Raw genomic sequence first — 17,050 nt, forward strand, 5'->3', positions numbered from 1 at the left:
AACGTTTGCCATACAATTTACTGAGCACTCAACTATTAGACATTTCACAATGGCAAAATAAAACACAAAAAGCCATCTCTGTCTATACAGCTATTATTCCTGTCAATTGTTGGTCCCTAACCTAGGTGTAAGAAAACGGAACAAAAAATGCAAATTATGAGGGTGAGAAGCAGAACCATGCCTTGCTAACTTAAGGCACACAAGGGCAGAAAATTCCACCTGGTCGATCTAAACCACGACACGATGTCAACAACACGCTCATTTCATCTCATCCATCCGCCGCGGTTCATGGGCATGCCAGGTGGCGGGGGCAGGGGCACCTGTGGCTGGCCTTGCGGCACGGGAGGGGGCGGGTAACCGGCAGGGGGGAGGCCAATGGGTGGGGGTACGTGGGTGGGTGGCATGTGTGGCGGGGGAGGAAAGTTGGTGTAACCCGGCGGCGGGTAGCTAGGTGGCATTGTGGGCGGCGGGTAGCCCGCAGGTGGAGGATGGGTCGGTGGCGGGGCGCTGGGCGGGGGGTACACATGGTAGGGTGGCATCGGGGGGGCGTAGGTTGGTGGCATGGGGGGTGCATAGGCGGGCGCCTCCGTCTTCATCATGGACTGCAGGCTCTGGTAGCCCTCGCCCGACATGTACGAGCTGGTGGTGGACATGACGTAGTTGGAGGGTGGCGGCGGAGGTGGCCGGTGAGGGAGGGGTGGGGGCGCGTGGGGCTGGTTAGGCGGTGGCGCGTGAGGTGGCGGCGGGGCTGCTTCGCTTGGGGCTTCCACTTCGGCGGGCGGGGCAGGGGCAGCAGGTTTGCGCTCTACAACAGACAAGAGCAAAAGATGTTACATTTTACGGGATACTGACAAACTTCTACATGAACATGTTGATGGAAAACTTTGTTCATTGCATACCCGGTGGCAGCGGCGGTTGCGAAGTGGGCAGCGGCGGCATGGGGCTCTCCAGTCGAGGAATCTTTGATCCAGCTGGTTCTGAAGATGAAAGAACATTAAACATGGTCAAATATTCAAAATGTTTTCTATCGATATTCAGGAAGCGTGTGTGTGTGTACCTGAGGGCTTCGGTTCTTCCTTGGGGGAGGTCTGCGGGGAGAAAGATTTTAGTGGCCGGCGGCAGCAAAGGGATGCAAATGAGGCGCCGACTGGCTCGCTCACATGTGTCCGTTTGAGTTGTCGTGCTGGGCTCCCGCCTTGCGGGGACGCCTTCTTGGCCGGGGGCGGAGGCGGCGGAGGGTTGGCGGCTAATGGCGGCGCCAGGTGGGTGGGAGTCAGGACGGGGGCAGCGGGCGCCCGCTCCTTATCCTGCATCTGCTGGGGGATGGGCTTATTGCCGTGGGAGTACAAGTCCAGGATCTGATGGCAGATGTCTAACACGCAAAAACATTTTTTTTCATCTTTGCTGGAAAAGCGTCAGTCCGTGTCAACGACTTTACCTTCGAGGAGCTCAACGGGGACGTCTTGGACAAACTGCTCCCACCAGCGGCGCGACGATTGCTTTGCCGTCCACTCCTGGAGGTCGAACTTGCACAGGCGACCCGCCAGGTACATGACGGCCACCGCGATGATCTCCGGCTCCCACTGCAGCGACAGCATGGTGCACAGGCTGTTGGGTGGAATGGTGAAGAGTTACTGCAGATCAACCCAATGTTTTTGGTTTCCAAAGGTCACGTGACGAGAGCCTCACCTGTCGTTGACGAAGGTCCAAGCCATCTGGAGCACCTTGCACACTTTATTCTTCTCCCCTTTACCGAGGCAACAGGTCAAAGGTCAGTTGGCAACATTAAATGGCAACCGTGACCGTCTTCATAAAATGGCGTCAACCTTTGAGCTGCTTGACGTAACGCAGGAGGAACATGTAAGGGTGCTCTACTTGCAGGTCAAACTTGATGGTCTGCAGCAGGATTCGCTCCAACACCATCACCTCCTCCTGGAACACACACACACTTTGTTTTTACTTTGTCTTCTAATTCAACTTTTATCATTAACATGTAAAAATGTTTGTAAACTGGACCTTGGGGTCATCTCCAAACTGTGCAAACTGCACATCGTTGAGCAAACTGCGCGCCGTCTTGATGATGTCTTTGCACTTTTTGGGCGTTTCCTCCACTTTGCCCGCCAGAAAGAGACAACAAGCTCCCGTCACCTATAACACAAACATCACTTTTTTTTTAAAAACTGTAAAAACTTTGTTAATTACTTTACTTCCTCAGGATTAAAAAAAATAAAATAAAGTACTTTATGAAATATTTGTCCTCCATTTTTTTTTTTTTTTTTTACCCTCAGAGGATTGGACTTGTCACAAAAAATTCCTTCAAAGGATATCTAAACTCATGAAAAAAATAACTGGTAAAATGTATTGTAACATCTTTACTGATGGGAAAATATATAGCAAAAAAAGACAGGTTTATAAAAACTTAGAACTTACATATCTGGGGAACTGCTTGAAAGAGTGAAACATGTAGAAACGGTGGAAGTAGATGATGCCCGTCGCCAGTGTGTCGTAATGTCTACCAGTCGTCAAGGAAGCAAAGACCAATTCTATGCTACATTATGGGTGCTTTCTGAAAAGTTATGTCACAAAAGAGGATACAGGCCGAGTTTGGTGCCCACGTCGAATATGAAGCGGGCTCCCTCTCTGCGGTAGCGGGCTTCGGTGCCGGGGTCCAGGCCTTCCGACTGAGAGGGCGTGTGTGCCAAATCTTTCTTGTCCCAGTACCAGCATGGTTTGATGTGGTCCAACATGGCTTGCTGTTGTGCCACCGCATTTTCTTTCGACTCCTTATTCAGTTGGGGAGAGGCCACAGAGGAAGAGGGCCCCGCGTTGACTGCCTGCTGGACAGAACAAAACTTGAGAACTTTGGCATACGCGCTTCAGCAGTAACACTCATACAACATTTTAGGGTGACTAAAAAAAAATATATATATAGAAAAGATACACAGAGTAACGCCGGAATTGAATGACCTGTACCTTTCCAAGCAGCTTAGGTCGCCCAGTTACCCACAGCATTAATGTATTCATAGCGTTAGTCCCGCGTGATAGGTAGTTTGAGAGTAAACGCTGAAAGTGGCTTCGTTAAGTCAAAACAAGACCACCAATGTTATTAATCTGCCGAGCCCGCATTTGAGTTCGTAAAATACGAAATAATGAGAAACATCAACGTTTCAATTTGCCATGGGTTTACGCGTCGCTGACTAGCTAAGTTAGCTAGTCGTTAGCTGCTAACGACCTGTAGCATGCTAAGCGGACAGGTAAAGACCAATATTTGTCTAAAGTTGCATATTTCTCAAAACAGAACGTGTCCTACCTTTAACATGTAGTTTGTGGCGTGTATAAACAAACTTCCGGACGACTAGAAAGTACAATAGAATAGTTGGCTCGAAATAAGCTAGCAAACGGCATCCATCCATTCAACTGGTAGGAGAGTCGCCATTGTGGATTCCGTCGGATGTTACGTTTGTGGCGGATGTGACGTCATGAAGCTTGCGTTTTACTTTTCTTTCAACACTTTGTACATTAAAGGCATTACTGTCAATTTCTGAAAAATCCCACAAATTACTAAAGCAGAATACTACAATTGGCGTTACAAATCTGTAGAAGTCTCTCAACATGTAAAGTGCAATTATTAGAATCTTTAATGCGCCGTTCTCGTTTAAAGTTGTACTTGCGATTACAAGCTCTAGAGGGAGCCAAATGACTACTTGGCAACGTCTACAAGCCGTGGATGAGATGTTTCATTTAATCAAATATGACACCCGACATCGTTCATAAAAAAAGGTATTTGAGATCAAGAAGACAAGTGGTGTCAAATTCAATCAAATGTGAGTCTTGACAGTCTTTGCAATTATTACTCATGCTATAATCATGTTTTGCTTTAAAATGAAAGGATACATAAGTATGCAATGTTATGCAGAGGTGTACTTATAACAATTTTATAGACAAATGATATTTATAGTCACTGAAGAGAGGTGGGGTGTGTGAGTGAAATCTTTTTTTCCTCTAGGCGGGGGGGACAGCAAAAAAATAATTGAGAGGGACCAACAGGCAACAACTACAAAAAACACGTAGTAACATCAATTTAGCTCCTAATATTTCCTAAACAATTCAAAGTAATGTCAAGTGACACGAGCAGCTGTGAAAAAGCACGTTTCTGAATGACATGGGTGGACCCGCCTTGATTCGCCTGTGCAAGGCTGGCGGCTGGCGCACCTCCGAGACGCACTAGCGGTGAATCATTTAGGTGCCCCGATTAAAAATGGGGAATCTGCATTCATTATAAATTCATCGGTGCTCGGACAAATCCTCTTAACTGGTGGCAGGAATTGTCAGGATGGAAAAGGAGTAAGAGCATCGTCTGCTTGTATCGCCTGTAGCAAGGGAGCGTCTCAATGTGTCTCTCACGTCAACACACACACACAGGCACACTCACGGATTCCACAGTAAATCAGCTTATGAATAATATATCTATCTACTTTCTTTATTAATATTAAACATTGCATAATGAAGCACTGCGCATTCAGATGAGTGCAATATTCATATTCCCATGAAGTGGACCTCTCATTGTTTATGAGCTTTGATGCATCCAAATGGGTGCGACCTTTGACCCCAAGTGGGCCGCATTGCCTTCTTTTGTTACTTCTTTTTTTTTTAAAACCACTTTTGACTCATAAAAACTGCATTGTGGACGCTGTTTGTCCTCCTTTGGGTTGGCCTATTTTTTTGGGTCACTTTTTTCAAAGAGGCATAGTTTTAAATTTGCTGTATTTTTTAACTTTTAAAGGGTATTCTATTATTAGTATTACACAGAAATGTATATCTTAAAAAATGTGAATTTCATTATTTCCTGTAATATACTTTAAAATTATTTTGTAATATTTTTTATTTAATATTTTCCCGCGCATTATGTATTAAATATTTTTTTTAAATATTTTCATTTACATTTAATTAACATACTATTTTAGTTTCACGTTATAAATATTATTATTAATAGTATTCTTATGAAACATGTCATGCGCCTATTTGTTAAATGTCACGTAATGGGACATAATTACCTTCATTTGCATGCCTCTTATTACGCTTGGAGGATTTTAAAACGTGACTTAAAATGTCACCTGTTCACACTTTTACAATGTGTACAGTTGCACCCAGGGACAGACTATTTCTACAACCATCACTCATAGAAGGAACTTTTATTTTTGCATTGATATCAAAGCGACTAGCCTTTTTTAGTGTCTTTTGTTCGACATCCGAGGTTCCTGCTAGCCCTGTTAGCGCGTCCAAACTTTCTTGAGCATTCTTCTAAACACCCTGCGGTGCGTTCAGGTACCCGACGGCTAGGCGGCGGAACTCAGCGTGTCCCCTCGGAGGCAACACTTTGGACTTAAAACATTTCCCGTGTCCACAAACGGTATTTGCGGTGTGCGCCGCAGCCACCCCGCATGCAGCCTAAACTGCCTGCGCATACAAGCTATAATGGAGACATTGATGTATTATTGAGAGCACCCACGGGTGAGGATCAAGGGAGCCGGGGAGAGTGTGTGTGTGAGAACTTAGGTTCGTGGATTTCTTTTAGTATTCATGGAGGCCGGTGATTGAGGGAAGAAAAAAAAAAAAGCAACCCCCAAAAGTTGGGAGCGCTACAGCAACACAAACTGCGGACCAACGCATGACAACTTCTGCTTCCACTACACTCGCACATAAATTTCATTGCAACACTGCAGAGAGAGTGTGAAGTCACTTCATAAAGAGCTGCTTCAAACCAAAATGGCTCACTTCCTGTTCCTTTTTGAGCATGACTTCTGAGGTTTTTTTTGGGTAGTTAGCGATTGTTAAAAAAAAAAAAAATCAAAATGACATCAAAACTGTAATAAAAAATTTTTTTCAAACGGACTTGAGGCAGATTTTGTTAAATTTTAGGGGGCACTACTTCCGCCGGCCGTCACCGTGCCATCTCTATCTCCGTCCTCGGTGCGTCTGCCGAGGTTATGTCTACTTGAGCCAGAGCTGAGATGACATTTCATTTATATAAATAATTAGTGGCCCTGAAAGTCCCTCAGGTCTGCCCTGCAGCAATCAAACTTCTAATGCTCTTAAAATTGCTCACCATCTTTTATTAATGGCCCGGCGTTAAATGTATCGCCGCTGCGGCGAGCGGGAGAGCAAACGCTTCTTCTTCTTCTTTTGCTCCACCAGGAAATGGTGTCAACATTTAAACGGCGCTGTTTTATATTGGACAATGTAGTTCCAGTGCTTAACATCAGGTCGCCTCGGTAAATGATGAGGGCTCATTAGCGCTTTCTAATAGCCCTGAACTTTATCAAACGTAGTAATAACCTAATTAAGTGCAATGAAAAGAAATGACATTTATTGCGACTCCTGGCGTGCACCACTTGCCCACCGGGGGCAGTATAATACAGTAAGAAGACAAACGAAGACAACTTTCACAACTACGGCAAGTGACTCACTCGTCAGGGTGTATTTGAAGGTTTGCCATTTACAAAAATGTGTTAAGTGCATCGGTGTAGCATTTAGCGTACCTTAATTGATGAACTTGATTATATTGTGTGCTAAAAAACTAATGTTCTATGTCAAATCTGGGGAAAACGTTTTTTTTTTAGTTATCATTAGCAAGGCTTTTATTATCAAAATTGGCATATTTTTATCAAAATAACCTACAGTGAAAATTAATGTTTATTTTCAGTCCGGTTCTGTCTTTTTATTTTTACTTCTATTTAAGTACAACTGGAGTTCTTTGCAGGCAAAGCATTAGGAAAAGGACTTGAGTGGATCAACAGAGGGCGCTGTTGTCTCACAACATGGGTGTCTACGGTCATGACATCGACCAATATCAGCATGCTTCTAATAGTTCTTGTCAACCACATCGCTGTAAGCTACAAGGCATTATTTTTTTTATACTTTTATTATATAACCATTACAACTTTTCCTCTTAAGTGACTTTCTTTTGCTTTCTGATTGGCTGACATACCGGTTTGTTATGCATAAAAAATATATATTTTAAAACGTTATACTCGAGTGTGACATTCAGGATTAACAAGTAAAAAGTGTCACTTTTTAATAACGTGCTTCCGATTGGCTAAATCAACAAACAACGCCCCCTGTTGGTCTGGCGTGCACGTGGCACCCTGCAAACGCATGCTCATACTACGAATTTTCTGCTGGAATACTTTAGTCGTAAATAACAAAAGACTACTATAACAGGGGTGGGCGCATGCAGGCACCAGCCTTTGGCCCCATTTGATCCTGCTGGCACATCTCAAAACGCCCGCAAACACGCGCGCGCGCACACACTCACACGCGCGCGCGCCCGCGCGCAGACACAAACGGGGTCGTCCTCTTAAACAAGACCCAACAGGGAAAGCAGGAGGAAACATTTGGACTCTCTTGTTGGACAAGGAGGAGAAAGAGAAGGAGGAGGAGGTGTCTTGTCTGCCCGTGCATTCTCTCTCGCTCACTCTCTTTCTCTGCCTCGCTCTCTCTCTCTCTCTCTCTCTCTCTCTCTCTCTCTCTCTCTCTCTCTCTCTCTCTCTCTCTCTCCATCAGCGAGTCTCCCGCCACAGGAGCCAAGAGTTGCCGTTCCGAGCGCCGATGCCAAAACGCACACAAGGAGCCGGTGCCAAAGGGTCATTTTTTTTTTTAGTGCACCACCACCACCACCACCAGCAGCGGAAAAAGGAAGGTGCTTGCAGCGGGATCCTAAATTAACACTGACAAGAAAGCGGCATCGCGGCGCAGGATTTTGCAGCTTTTTGTTTTGGTTTTGGCATTGTGGCTTCTTCCTGCTCCCGCTGCGCGCGTCCAGGTGTTTTGTCTGCCCCGAAGAAGGACAGCGCGTAGCCTGCATCCTTTTTCTACCCGCCAAACTTGCGCAGCAATTGTCGAGGAAGACGCGCAAATCAAATAAAACACACATTTTAAAAAGGAGGAGTAAGGGTCCGGTCCACGCGAGAGCCACAGCAGACCGACACAACGGTCCGAGCCGACTCCAAGTGCCGTTCACCGGGCAATGCCAGAGTAAATGCCGGGGCGATGTCCCGCCGCAAGCAGGTGAACCCGCAGCACTTGTCATTGAGCCACCGGGAGACGGCACCAGGTGAGATGCACGCCTCGTCGCGACACGCCGAACCCTCCGCAACATCTTCCCTTTGCCCGCCGCGGAAAAAACGCGCGTCGATATTATTTGGATTTCAACTGGGACTCGGGCGAATTAAAATAACTCGCGTTTTCTCCATTTGATTCCGACACGTGGATCTCTCGGTCGCGTTTAAAACGTGACGAAAGAAAGTTGAAATAGTAGCCGAAAAATTCAAGCGCGTCACTTAAAACACTCGCGTTTAATTTTGTCATCATTTAATGGCGAGACAGACGGGCTTTTCTCTCAAAACAACGTCCGACGACAAACTCGCCGCAACAATTGATTGTTTTGCAATTGTATTTGTACAACTGGCAAAATGCATTTTTTTCCTCTTTTGCACAAAACAATGATGTTTTTAAACGTGTGCATTGCACATGCACAACCACGCCAATTGCACGCCTTTTGCTTCTTATTGCAATCATCGCACACACACGCACACACACACACAAATCGCGCACTATATAAAGTTTGTTTAAACAGAAATAAGCATGCATGACGAGATAAGAACTTTTGCTCATTTGATTTCTTTAAAGAACTTATCTTGTCACGGGCATTTGTGATAATACACACTTATCTATTTGCTGTGTGTAAAAGATTAAAAGTGTCCTATAATCCGAATCCTAATATCAATTTGAACCTTCATCTCCTCCGTGCTGCCTGCCTGCCTGCCTGCCGCTCGATTCAATTTGATAGACGAGGCCTAATCGCACTAATTCAATGCACACCAGCTCATGATGTAATCTGTGGCCAATGTTTTGTGTGTGTGTGTGTGTTACAAATTATTGATCCCCATCACTTAGTGAGACAATTGGGGAGCTCTTTCATGCGATTTCTCATTATTGCAGAGTTTTATTATTGTTATTATTTCCATCGCTAAGCCACATTGGATGCTTTGCAATATTTTAATGAGTCAAGTTGATTGATGTGAAGACAATTAATTTTAGAATGTGGAGGAGCAAAAAAAAAAAAAATAATAATCCCAAACTACAGTTGTACCTCAGGGTATGTGTCAAGTGTGCTCATGTGTGTGTGACACTTACCTGCATGCATTATGACCAAAAAAAAAAAAAAAGAAAAGAAGTTTGCATATTTTCATTTGTCTGCTGCAGGGCACTCGGGGTTTGGGGACAAATTTGGCGTAGCAGTTAAATATTTCCCACCCCCGCTTGCAGCCATGGGTCACTTTGTTTGACGTCTTTTTTTTTTTTTGGTCGCTTTGCATAACTTACAGACACACACAGACACGCATACAGAGAGACACGCACAGACCTGCTTTTGAACTTGAGCCACACAACGGTGTGAAGAAGCGTCTTGCTGATTGGGAGGACAAGATGGTTGGTTGGCCGCATAAAATAGACGGACGGGCCTCAATCTGGTCCTACCTGTTCTCGCACACCACACACAGATACACAGCGGATGAGCGACAAAGTGTTTGTCGTGTTTACTCAGGCTCACTCCAGACGCCTAAAAAGATGAGTCAAATCATTATTCGGGCTCTGGGTGCGCGCGCGTGTGCCGAGCGGAAGCTTGAATGTCAGCTCAGTAGGGCAAAGCCCTCACACCAAGGCCAAACCGTTTCAATTTGAACTCCGACGAAGCTTTCGCTAGAGCTTTTGCATTGCTGTCGTCCCGCTTCGGAACCGATAACTGCCATCAGCAAGTGTGTGTGTGTGTGTGGGCAAATTTCTACAGAGCCCAAATCATTCAAATTTAGACACACACACGCACACTGCAATTTAATTCCGTGTGTTATTAAAAGTTAGCAAAATATATATATGTAAAAAAAAAATCTGTCTTGGTCCAAAAACCTAAACCTTCTGTGTCGATTTGGTTTAATGCTGTTCTACAAGTCACAACTGTGGCAAAAAAATGAGTTAGAAGTGTGTGTGTGTGTGTGTGTGTGTGTGTGTGTGTGTGCAGCGGAAGTTTGAATGTCACCCCCAGTGTGCCCTGCCCACCTCTGCCAAGTCAAAAGCAATCACAATTTGGATGTGGTGAAGACACGCCTCCATCTCATTTTGTCCTTTGATTTGGCTGTACAATCAAAATCAAACTCATTATATATAGGTTAATTGAATTTATTCAATTGAATTTTTGATCAAATGTATTTAATTGGATTTATATAGCATGAGTGCTTCATATAGTATTGTATTAGTAGTATAGTCAAAATCACAATGAGAATATTTCATCTACAAGAATTAAAACAAGAAAAAATAAATTGGAAACTCCAAATTGTCTAAAGTTGAGGATGTTCAAATGCCATCTTTTTTGTGGGGGACATGTGGAAAAAAAAAAAAATCTCAAATTTTACCTCAATTGTGACCATGAGAACTTCATTGAAAATTTAGAAGGAAGGGGAAAAGTGTGCACAGGCTCTTCTACTCCAATTCAAACTCAGATGTTCTAGTAGGCTTTCACTGACATTTATTCTTTTGCTTTCTCGCAGAGGCCTGAAGTTTTTGCGCTCACGCCGACCGCTATCCGGAACTGTTCATAATCCCCCCAATTTTTTTTATATTACAAAATCCTGTCAATTGAATAGGGGTGTGTCGACTTTTTATACCCACCGTCTCTCAGCTGAGCTAGGCTAACGTTAGCCCTGGCATCGTCAATGAACGGTTGCAGTTCAATTTTTGTTGCGCCAATAAACATGAACAAAAAATGTTTACTCAAAATGGGAATAATAATCACTTGAATCCACCCTGAAATTTTCATAAATTCATAACCATAATTAACGAGTAAACATCTTTTTCATGTTTTGTATAAGAGCGCGTGAGACGGCGTTATGAAAGCAAAGCACAACGACGTCGTCGGTTTCTGGTTAGCGTGGCGAGCAGGCCGCAGTCATCAAGCCCAACTTGTTCTCAAACTGGGTTTGGAGACCAACGCAAAGCAACCCCGCCGCGGGCCAATTCCAATTACTGTTTACACTCAGACAACACACACACACACACACATCGATGAAAAAACGGTCAAACTGTCTCACTTTGGACTTGAGCTTGTCACTGTGGGCTATTTCCTCAAGGTGGATTGTTCCGGTTTTCTGGCATCGGATCGCACCTCGGGCTGGAGGAGGCAGAGAAGATTTGATTAAGTCAACACGAAACAACCTTTTTTTTTTTTTTTTAAAGGGAAGAACGTAAAAAGGCAAGCGTGAGTTGAGGTGTCAACTGTCAGGCAGGTGTCCGCTTACACGAGAAGTCGCCGCAGGTGGCCGGCCGCCATTCTCGCAGTCATCCGAGTCACACGGATGATGAGCCCCGCGGACCTCGGCGGGGGCACCCACCGGTGCGCAAAACCAGAATGGCGGCATATTTCCCCACAGCCGACCGAGCGAGGCTTCGCGGAATCGAGCCCCTTTCGTGGTAGCCGCCGGCCTCGAGCTGGAAACAGATTTCCAAAAGTATCTTACATGAGGTGGAACTTGCCATTAGCAGTTCAATTTATTCCAAAAATGTGAGTCAGATTTCAAGTTTCAAGCAATTTTCAGATACATTGTCACTCGAGTGGGAAGAAAAATAAAATAAAAAAATCTCGCACCCAAACTAAGCCCCGCCCTTTAAAGGCTCACACACCACACTACATCTGTTGTTGTTACAAGCTTAATTGAGCTGTGGCGTCAAAGCACTACTTGTACATTCGATATCGCTTTGGCCTGATCTCAGCAGGCATCAAGTGGCTGGCAATCACAAAACAGCGCCTTTTGGCATTTTTATGGCGACCCAAGCTTTTTCATCAAAGCGCCCCAACGATAATTTTACCACCTCTTCTATAATTTGAGGTCTTTGCTCGTCAATCCTCGAGTCACACGAGCTGCCCTCGCTCCCTCGGCCGCAAACAAAATGGAGATTGACGCAGACAGTTTTTTTTTTTTTTACATCTAACTTGAACTTTAGCATGGTTGTTAGCCGCGTGACGAAAAGGCGGCGTCACATATAACCGATGCGCCTTTCCCTGATCTGATCTGCTCAACACTTTTCCCCTTCTTTATTTGCACCATATGGCAACACACACACACACACACGCACGCACGCATACAGTGTGTGAGCATAAGCAAGCAGACGACTTGCTCGCAGGCGTTGATTGGCTCCCGATTGGCTGTCGGCCATTTCACTTTGTTCCCTCATTTTGCTTTAATATTTCAGCGTCGTCAGCCGAGCACATCTGATGAATTTTGTACGCCGCTCGCTCGCTCGTTATCTTATCGCGGAAAAGTTTGTCAAACGCCGATGCCTATCTTGCCACGTCATGCCTCGTCGTCTGCGGGGGCTCGGCCGTCCGGAGCGTTCCCCCGCCTGCGGGGGCGGCGGAGGCTAAAGCGAGGCCGCTTGTCGTTTGAATTTTTGATTGCAACCATCTGCGATGTCGTCGTCGCCGGTGTCGTTTATTCCCGACGGGAGCGAGAATCACCAACATGCGAGCAGCCCTATCACCCCCCTCCCCAGCCCTCCCCCCCGAGTATATAATGTGTGTGTGTGTGTGTATAACTAGGAAAATCAAGAAGGGGAGGGGAGTGAGAATTTTTGCTGAAAAATTCCCTTTTCTCTAAATTTTCCAGATGAACCTTGGAAAAAAAATCTAGAAGCCAAACACAAACTGCTAAATGATTTCAAAGCACACCATAAAAGGCAAAAATTAAAAGTAAAAAAAAATAAAATAAAGTTTGGGATACAGAGAAAAAAAAGGGATACAAATATTGTTGGCAAAAAAGTAAAAAGGGTGAGGAAATAAAAAAATGAAAAAAATAAAACCCACATACAAGCATAAAAAAAAAAATTCACATAAACTTTTTGATCAAAAGAATTCCACCCAAAAATACAAAACAAAAGTGAGATAAACCTGAGCTAAATTTGACGCTGATCTTTGTAATTGGACACTTTTTTGGGGGGTGGGGGGGCTAAGAAGAAGAGTCCCCCCCCTGCCCCACCCGATCCCCTGCGCCACCCTGGGGGCGTACTTGTGTGTTCCTTTTTTCCCTAGGAAAATGCAAACAAAGACAAAGCAAGGGGGGGGGGGTTGTTTAGCGTGAGCAGCGTGGCCGTTTTGTATAAAAATTCTCTTTCCTCTAAATTCCACTGACAGACCTCGCTGGGAATTTTTGCCCCCCTCCCGGCCAGCCAGCGTTTAGATCGGCTCGGCCGCCATCATTAGGCTTTTTTATGAGATTTATTAAAGGCCGCTGATGTAAGCTCGCAAAACACCCCCTCCAGCTCGCTTTGAACAACCTCCGCCGGTGCACAAACGACGCTCGTGGAACAAAGCCAGGGCTCAAATGAGGTTAAGAATGGGAAAAATCATTCTTAGCTTTAAAAATAAAATGCTTGCCTTCCCAATCCAAATATAGAGAACGTTTCCGTAGCGTATTGGTGCTGTATGCTATATTTTATATGATAGTTATCGTACTGTAGGGCTGAACAATAAATTGAATTTAAATTGACAAATTTGGGGGGAAACCTCGATCTCAGCCAGATAAACGTTTGAGAAGTGATGTCGACGTGTTGAAAGTTTGTTTCGTGAAGCATGAAAAGTTGACGTGATTTTTATTGTAATGCTTTTCAATTAATTGTTTGTATTTGTTGAATTGGAGGGGGGTGAAATGCGATCATTTTTCAAAATTGTACGGCCTAATGAACTCACGCTGTGCTCCGGCATCGAAAACTAATTGTTGCTGTTATAAAGCACAGATCTGAAAAACGTTTGAAACCTAAATTAAAAAAAAATAAAAAATAAAAATTGTCATCTAGCTTTGGGTTAAATATAATAATATCGTGATGTCGGGGATTCTGAAAATTGAAGAAAAAAAAATGAAAGTGAAAAGCACATTGTTGCATGATATTTTTAAAACATTTCTTGGGTATATAATAAGAAAACTAAACAAAAAGCATTAGCACAGGTTAAAAAAAAAGCCACTTAATCACAAGCACGTGTCATCTGTTCATGCACTGATGCAAATAGTAGTTGGCTGAGCTTCTCTGAAAATTGAGGTGCGGTAGTGATGCTGGTGGCAGATAGGGGGCGCTCAAAGGTTGCCTGATGCCCTCCTCTGTATGTGTGTGTGTGTGTGAGAGAGAGCGAGAGAGAGTGAGCGGGCCAAGCAGCTTTGAGTTTCACGGCTCGACCGCGTGTTTGACAGGCTCTCATGCCGCTACAGACTTGAGCGTGTTTCCATTTTTACACCCTTGCTTGTGCGTGTGTGTTTGTCGGCGCGTACACACACTCACACACACACTCACTGCCCCTTTGCAAACCATTCCACGCTCGCTTGCTGTACTTCCACACAGGTGAGAAGAAGGCCCGAATGAGTGTGCAAATAGTACATTTTTAAGGTTCCTTGAAACAGCAGAAACTTGACTTTTTGTTTGATTGGACTTTTGAGGAAAACATTTCAGAAGTTTGGGAAAATTAGTGAACAAATGTGGTTAACAAACAATAGCTTACCTCGGTCCAAGTGACACAAGGAGGTCCAACAAGTCTCGTTGGCGAGGCCTGGCGTCAATGACGAGCTAAAAAAAAACAAAAACAATATTAATTTATTTGACAAATTAGATGTGTGCCTTTAAAAAAAACACAAACCTAATATTTTTTGGATTTCATGTTGCATCTGATTGGTCAGATAAAAGCAAACAATTCCATATGAAACTTGTGTTAGCATATTCAGTTTTTCAAAAGTGCCGTCGCCATCTCGCCACCTGTCTCGCCCGCAAATAGGAACATGCCGTGTTGTTAGCCGGGAGATTTGCGTCTAATATACGTCGCACGCGCAGGCGTCCAATATGGCCGCCGCGCGCATCTATTAGCGTTTCCCGATGAGCGGCGGCCACAAGCTGTGTGATCCGCAGGTAAATATGCGTTTGTGTTCCTTCGCCGCCGCCAAAGATGATGAGATGGAAATGATCTGGCGACGCGCCAGCCTTCCATGTCGGGAGCGGAACGGGGGGCTGAGGTGGGGTGGGTGGGGGGCGCCGGGGTGAATGAATAGCAAAACATTTGGGGAAAAATTGGGGGATGGAAAAAGCCAGTGTGACGGCAAGTTTGGAGGAGGAACTAGGCTCTGACAGTTTGAGACGAGAGATAAGGGAGTTTAGGATCTTTGCGCTGATAACGCACACGCACACACACACACAGCGGTTATCTTTGCCTTAGCAATTATTAGGGGTGTCATGTTTGGAGAGAAGCGAGATGGATGTTCCAGGCTGTGCATCTCTCCCGGGCATCGGCGCCTCTCCCTGGGTGCACGTTGGCCCAAGACACCTGGAGCCCGCTCGGAGCTTCCGGCTTGGGGAAAAGGACTTTTTTTTTTTTTTGAGGTTGTCCGTTAGGGATTTGCGCTAAGCTGAGGGACTAAGTCGACGCCATCGGGGTGTGCCTGAGTGTGAGCGCGATGGTTATTAATGTCCGTGTCAGATGTGTGAAGAATGAGATTTACTCTGGTAACGGGACCTTCTATAGATTTTATGTCTGCCGAGGATACACTGTTTGACTCACGTGCACACACACACACACACAGGATAGATGTGTGTGTGTGTGTGTGGCAGCTTTGCAAACGAAGCGAAGGCCGCCAGCGGAAACCCGGCGTGCACCGAGAGATGAAGCGCTTCCTGGCCACACGTAACACGCATGCACGCACATGGTACAGACGTGTTTCTGGTGTCGCCCACGCCGATGTGCGGCAGATAAGCCAAGCAGGTGCCAGATGCATTCCATGAACTCGGTCGGCACTTGCGAGGGAACGTCTAGGTCGTGCGGTCGCGACGGGTTGCTCTTATCAGGTTATCTCGCCACCGCAATTTGTGTGTGCGTGGTGGGGAACACCAACCGCGAGCATAAAGCTAGCGCGACGCTCAAACTAAAACGGGATGAAGTGAGATGAGGAGCTTCATTTAGTCTGATTGTGGGAGGGGGGAAGTGGCATGCTGCCATCGTGTGGCATAGTGTGGCAACTACAAAACATTTTCTTAATTGGGCTGCGTACCAATCCCCTTTGTTTTCGATTTCAACGCACATTGTGATCATTTGTGGTACCTTTTTTTTTTTTTTTGCAGTCTTCTTTTCTCAGTTTTCCATCTTGGAGAATAACTCAACTGTCGTGCTCCTCCTCCCGCAGCCGACGCCAATGACGCCACGGCGAGATCCCCGTCGCCAGTCCCGGCCGCCGCGCTCCGGGGCCCCGAGGAGCACGACCTGCTGACGTGCGGCCAGTGCCAGACCAACTTCCCGCTGGGCGACATCCTGGTCTTCATCGAGCACAAGCGGCGCCTGTGCCGTGGCCCCCCGCAGGGGGCGCCGGGCTCCTTCTCCGCCAAGCCCGGGGAGGCGGGCGGTGCCGCTAGCATCCCCATCTCCCCGCGGGGCCACGCCCTGGAGATGGGGAGGGGAGCCCCGATGCTGCCCGTGGAGGTGGGTGTGCAGGTGACGCCCTGCAGGGACGACGACGCCCACAGGAGGCTGACTCCGGCCAAGGGGATCTGCCCTAAACAAGAGAAAGGAGGTATGAGTTCACACATCTGTACTTGTCTGACATTTTTCATCGCGAGTGCGGATAACATAGCTGAGCATTTTTTTTTTTGTGTGTGTTGCGAGGACATTTTGTTTGGTGGCCACCGGAAAACTCCCTCCGCACATTTCTTTCTGTCACTGTGGCATAACTGTTCATTATGAAGACATTTTGGCCACTTTCAGACTTCAGTATGTATAACACACACGCACTTGTGGACGTTTTAATTGCAGGGACATTTTGGCTGGTTGACATGTAAAATGCTAGGAAAGCTCTCTTGGGTTGTGTGCTACAAACTTTGACATCACACTGTTGTAAAGGCGGCATTTTTTTCCTTTGCGAGGGCATTTTGGCTGGTACACATCAGAAAACTGCTTCGATAAGCTTCTTTTTAGAATGTG

General features: G+C 45.7%; 2 protein-coding genes across 7 annotated transcripts in view; one reads left to right on the forward strand and one right to left on the reverse strand.

Annotated features, from left to right (window-relative positions):
* ccnk (cyclin K) lies at window positions 1–14,658 on the reverse strand. 6 transcript variants are annotated; one of them, XM_049757597.2, is made up of 14 exons: window positions 14,594–14,658; window positions 11,349–11,538; window positions 11,142–11,221; window positions 9,425–9,537; window positions 2,596–2,834; window positions 2,431–2,512; window positions 2,017–2,148; window positions 1,827–1,932; window positions 1,690–1,747; window positions 1,439–1,608; window positions 1,161–1,372; window positions 1,058–1,088; window positions 900–977; window positions 1–805 (listed from the first exon to the last, which is right to left on the reverse strand). In XM_049757597.2, exons 5-14 carry the CDS (start codon window positions 2,745–2,747, stop codon window positions 264–266), a joined length of 1,563 nt encoding a protein of 520 aa, XP_049613554.1. In that variant the 5' UTR covers window positions 2,748–2,834; window positions 9,425–9,537; window positions 11,142–11,221; window positions 11,349–11,538; window positions 14,594–14,658; the 3' UTR covers window positions 1–263. The 6 variants fall into 6 exon arrangements, with proteins under 6 accessions (XP_049613554.1, XP_068505370.1, XP_049613556.1 ...); XM_068649269.1 differs by having other exon boundaries at window positions 9,425–11,221; XM_049757599.2 differs by having other exon boundaries at window positions 11,142–11,538.
* bcl11bb (BCL11 transcription factor B b) overlaps window positions 7,367–17,050 on the forward strand; it is a 27,337-nt gene continuing 17,653 nt past the window's right edge. The window contains exons 1-2 of the mRNA XM_049757556.2: window positions 7,367–8,113; window positions 16,260–16,643. Of these exons, the coding sequence (XP_049613513.1) occupies window positions 8,050–8,113; window positions 16,260–16,643 (448 nt within the window). The 5' untranslated portion in view covers window positions 7,367–8,049. The remainder of the gene's footprint in view (window positions 8,114–16,259; window positions 16,644–17,050) is intronic.

The sequence above is a fragment of the Syngnathus scovelli genome, chromosome 20 (genome assembly GCF_024217435.2).
Source record: "Syngnathus scovelli strain Florida chromosome 20, RoL_Ssco_1.2, whole genome shotgun sequence".
In the NCBI taxonomy this organism is placed as follows: domain Eukaryota; kingdom Metazoa; phylum Chordata; class Actinopteri; order Syngnathiformes; family Syngnathidae; genus Syngnathus; species Syngnathus scovelli.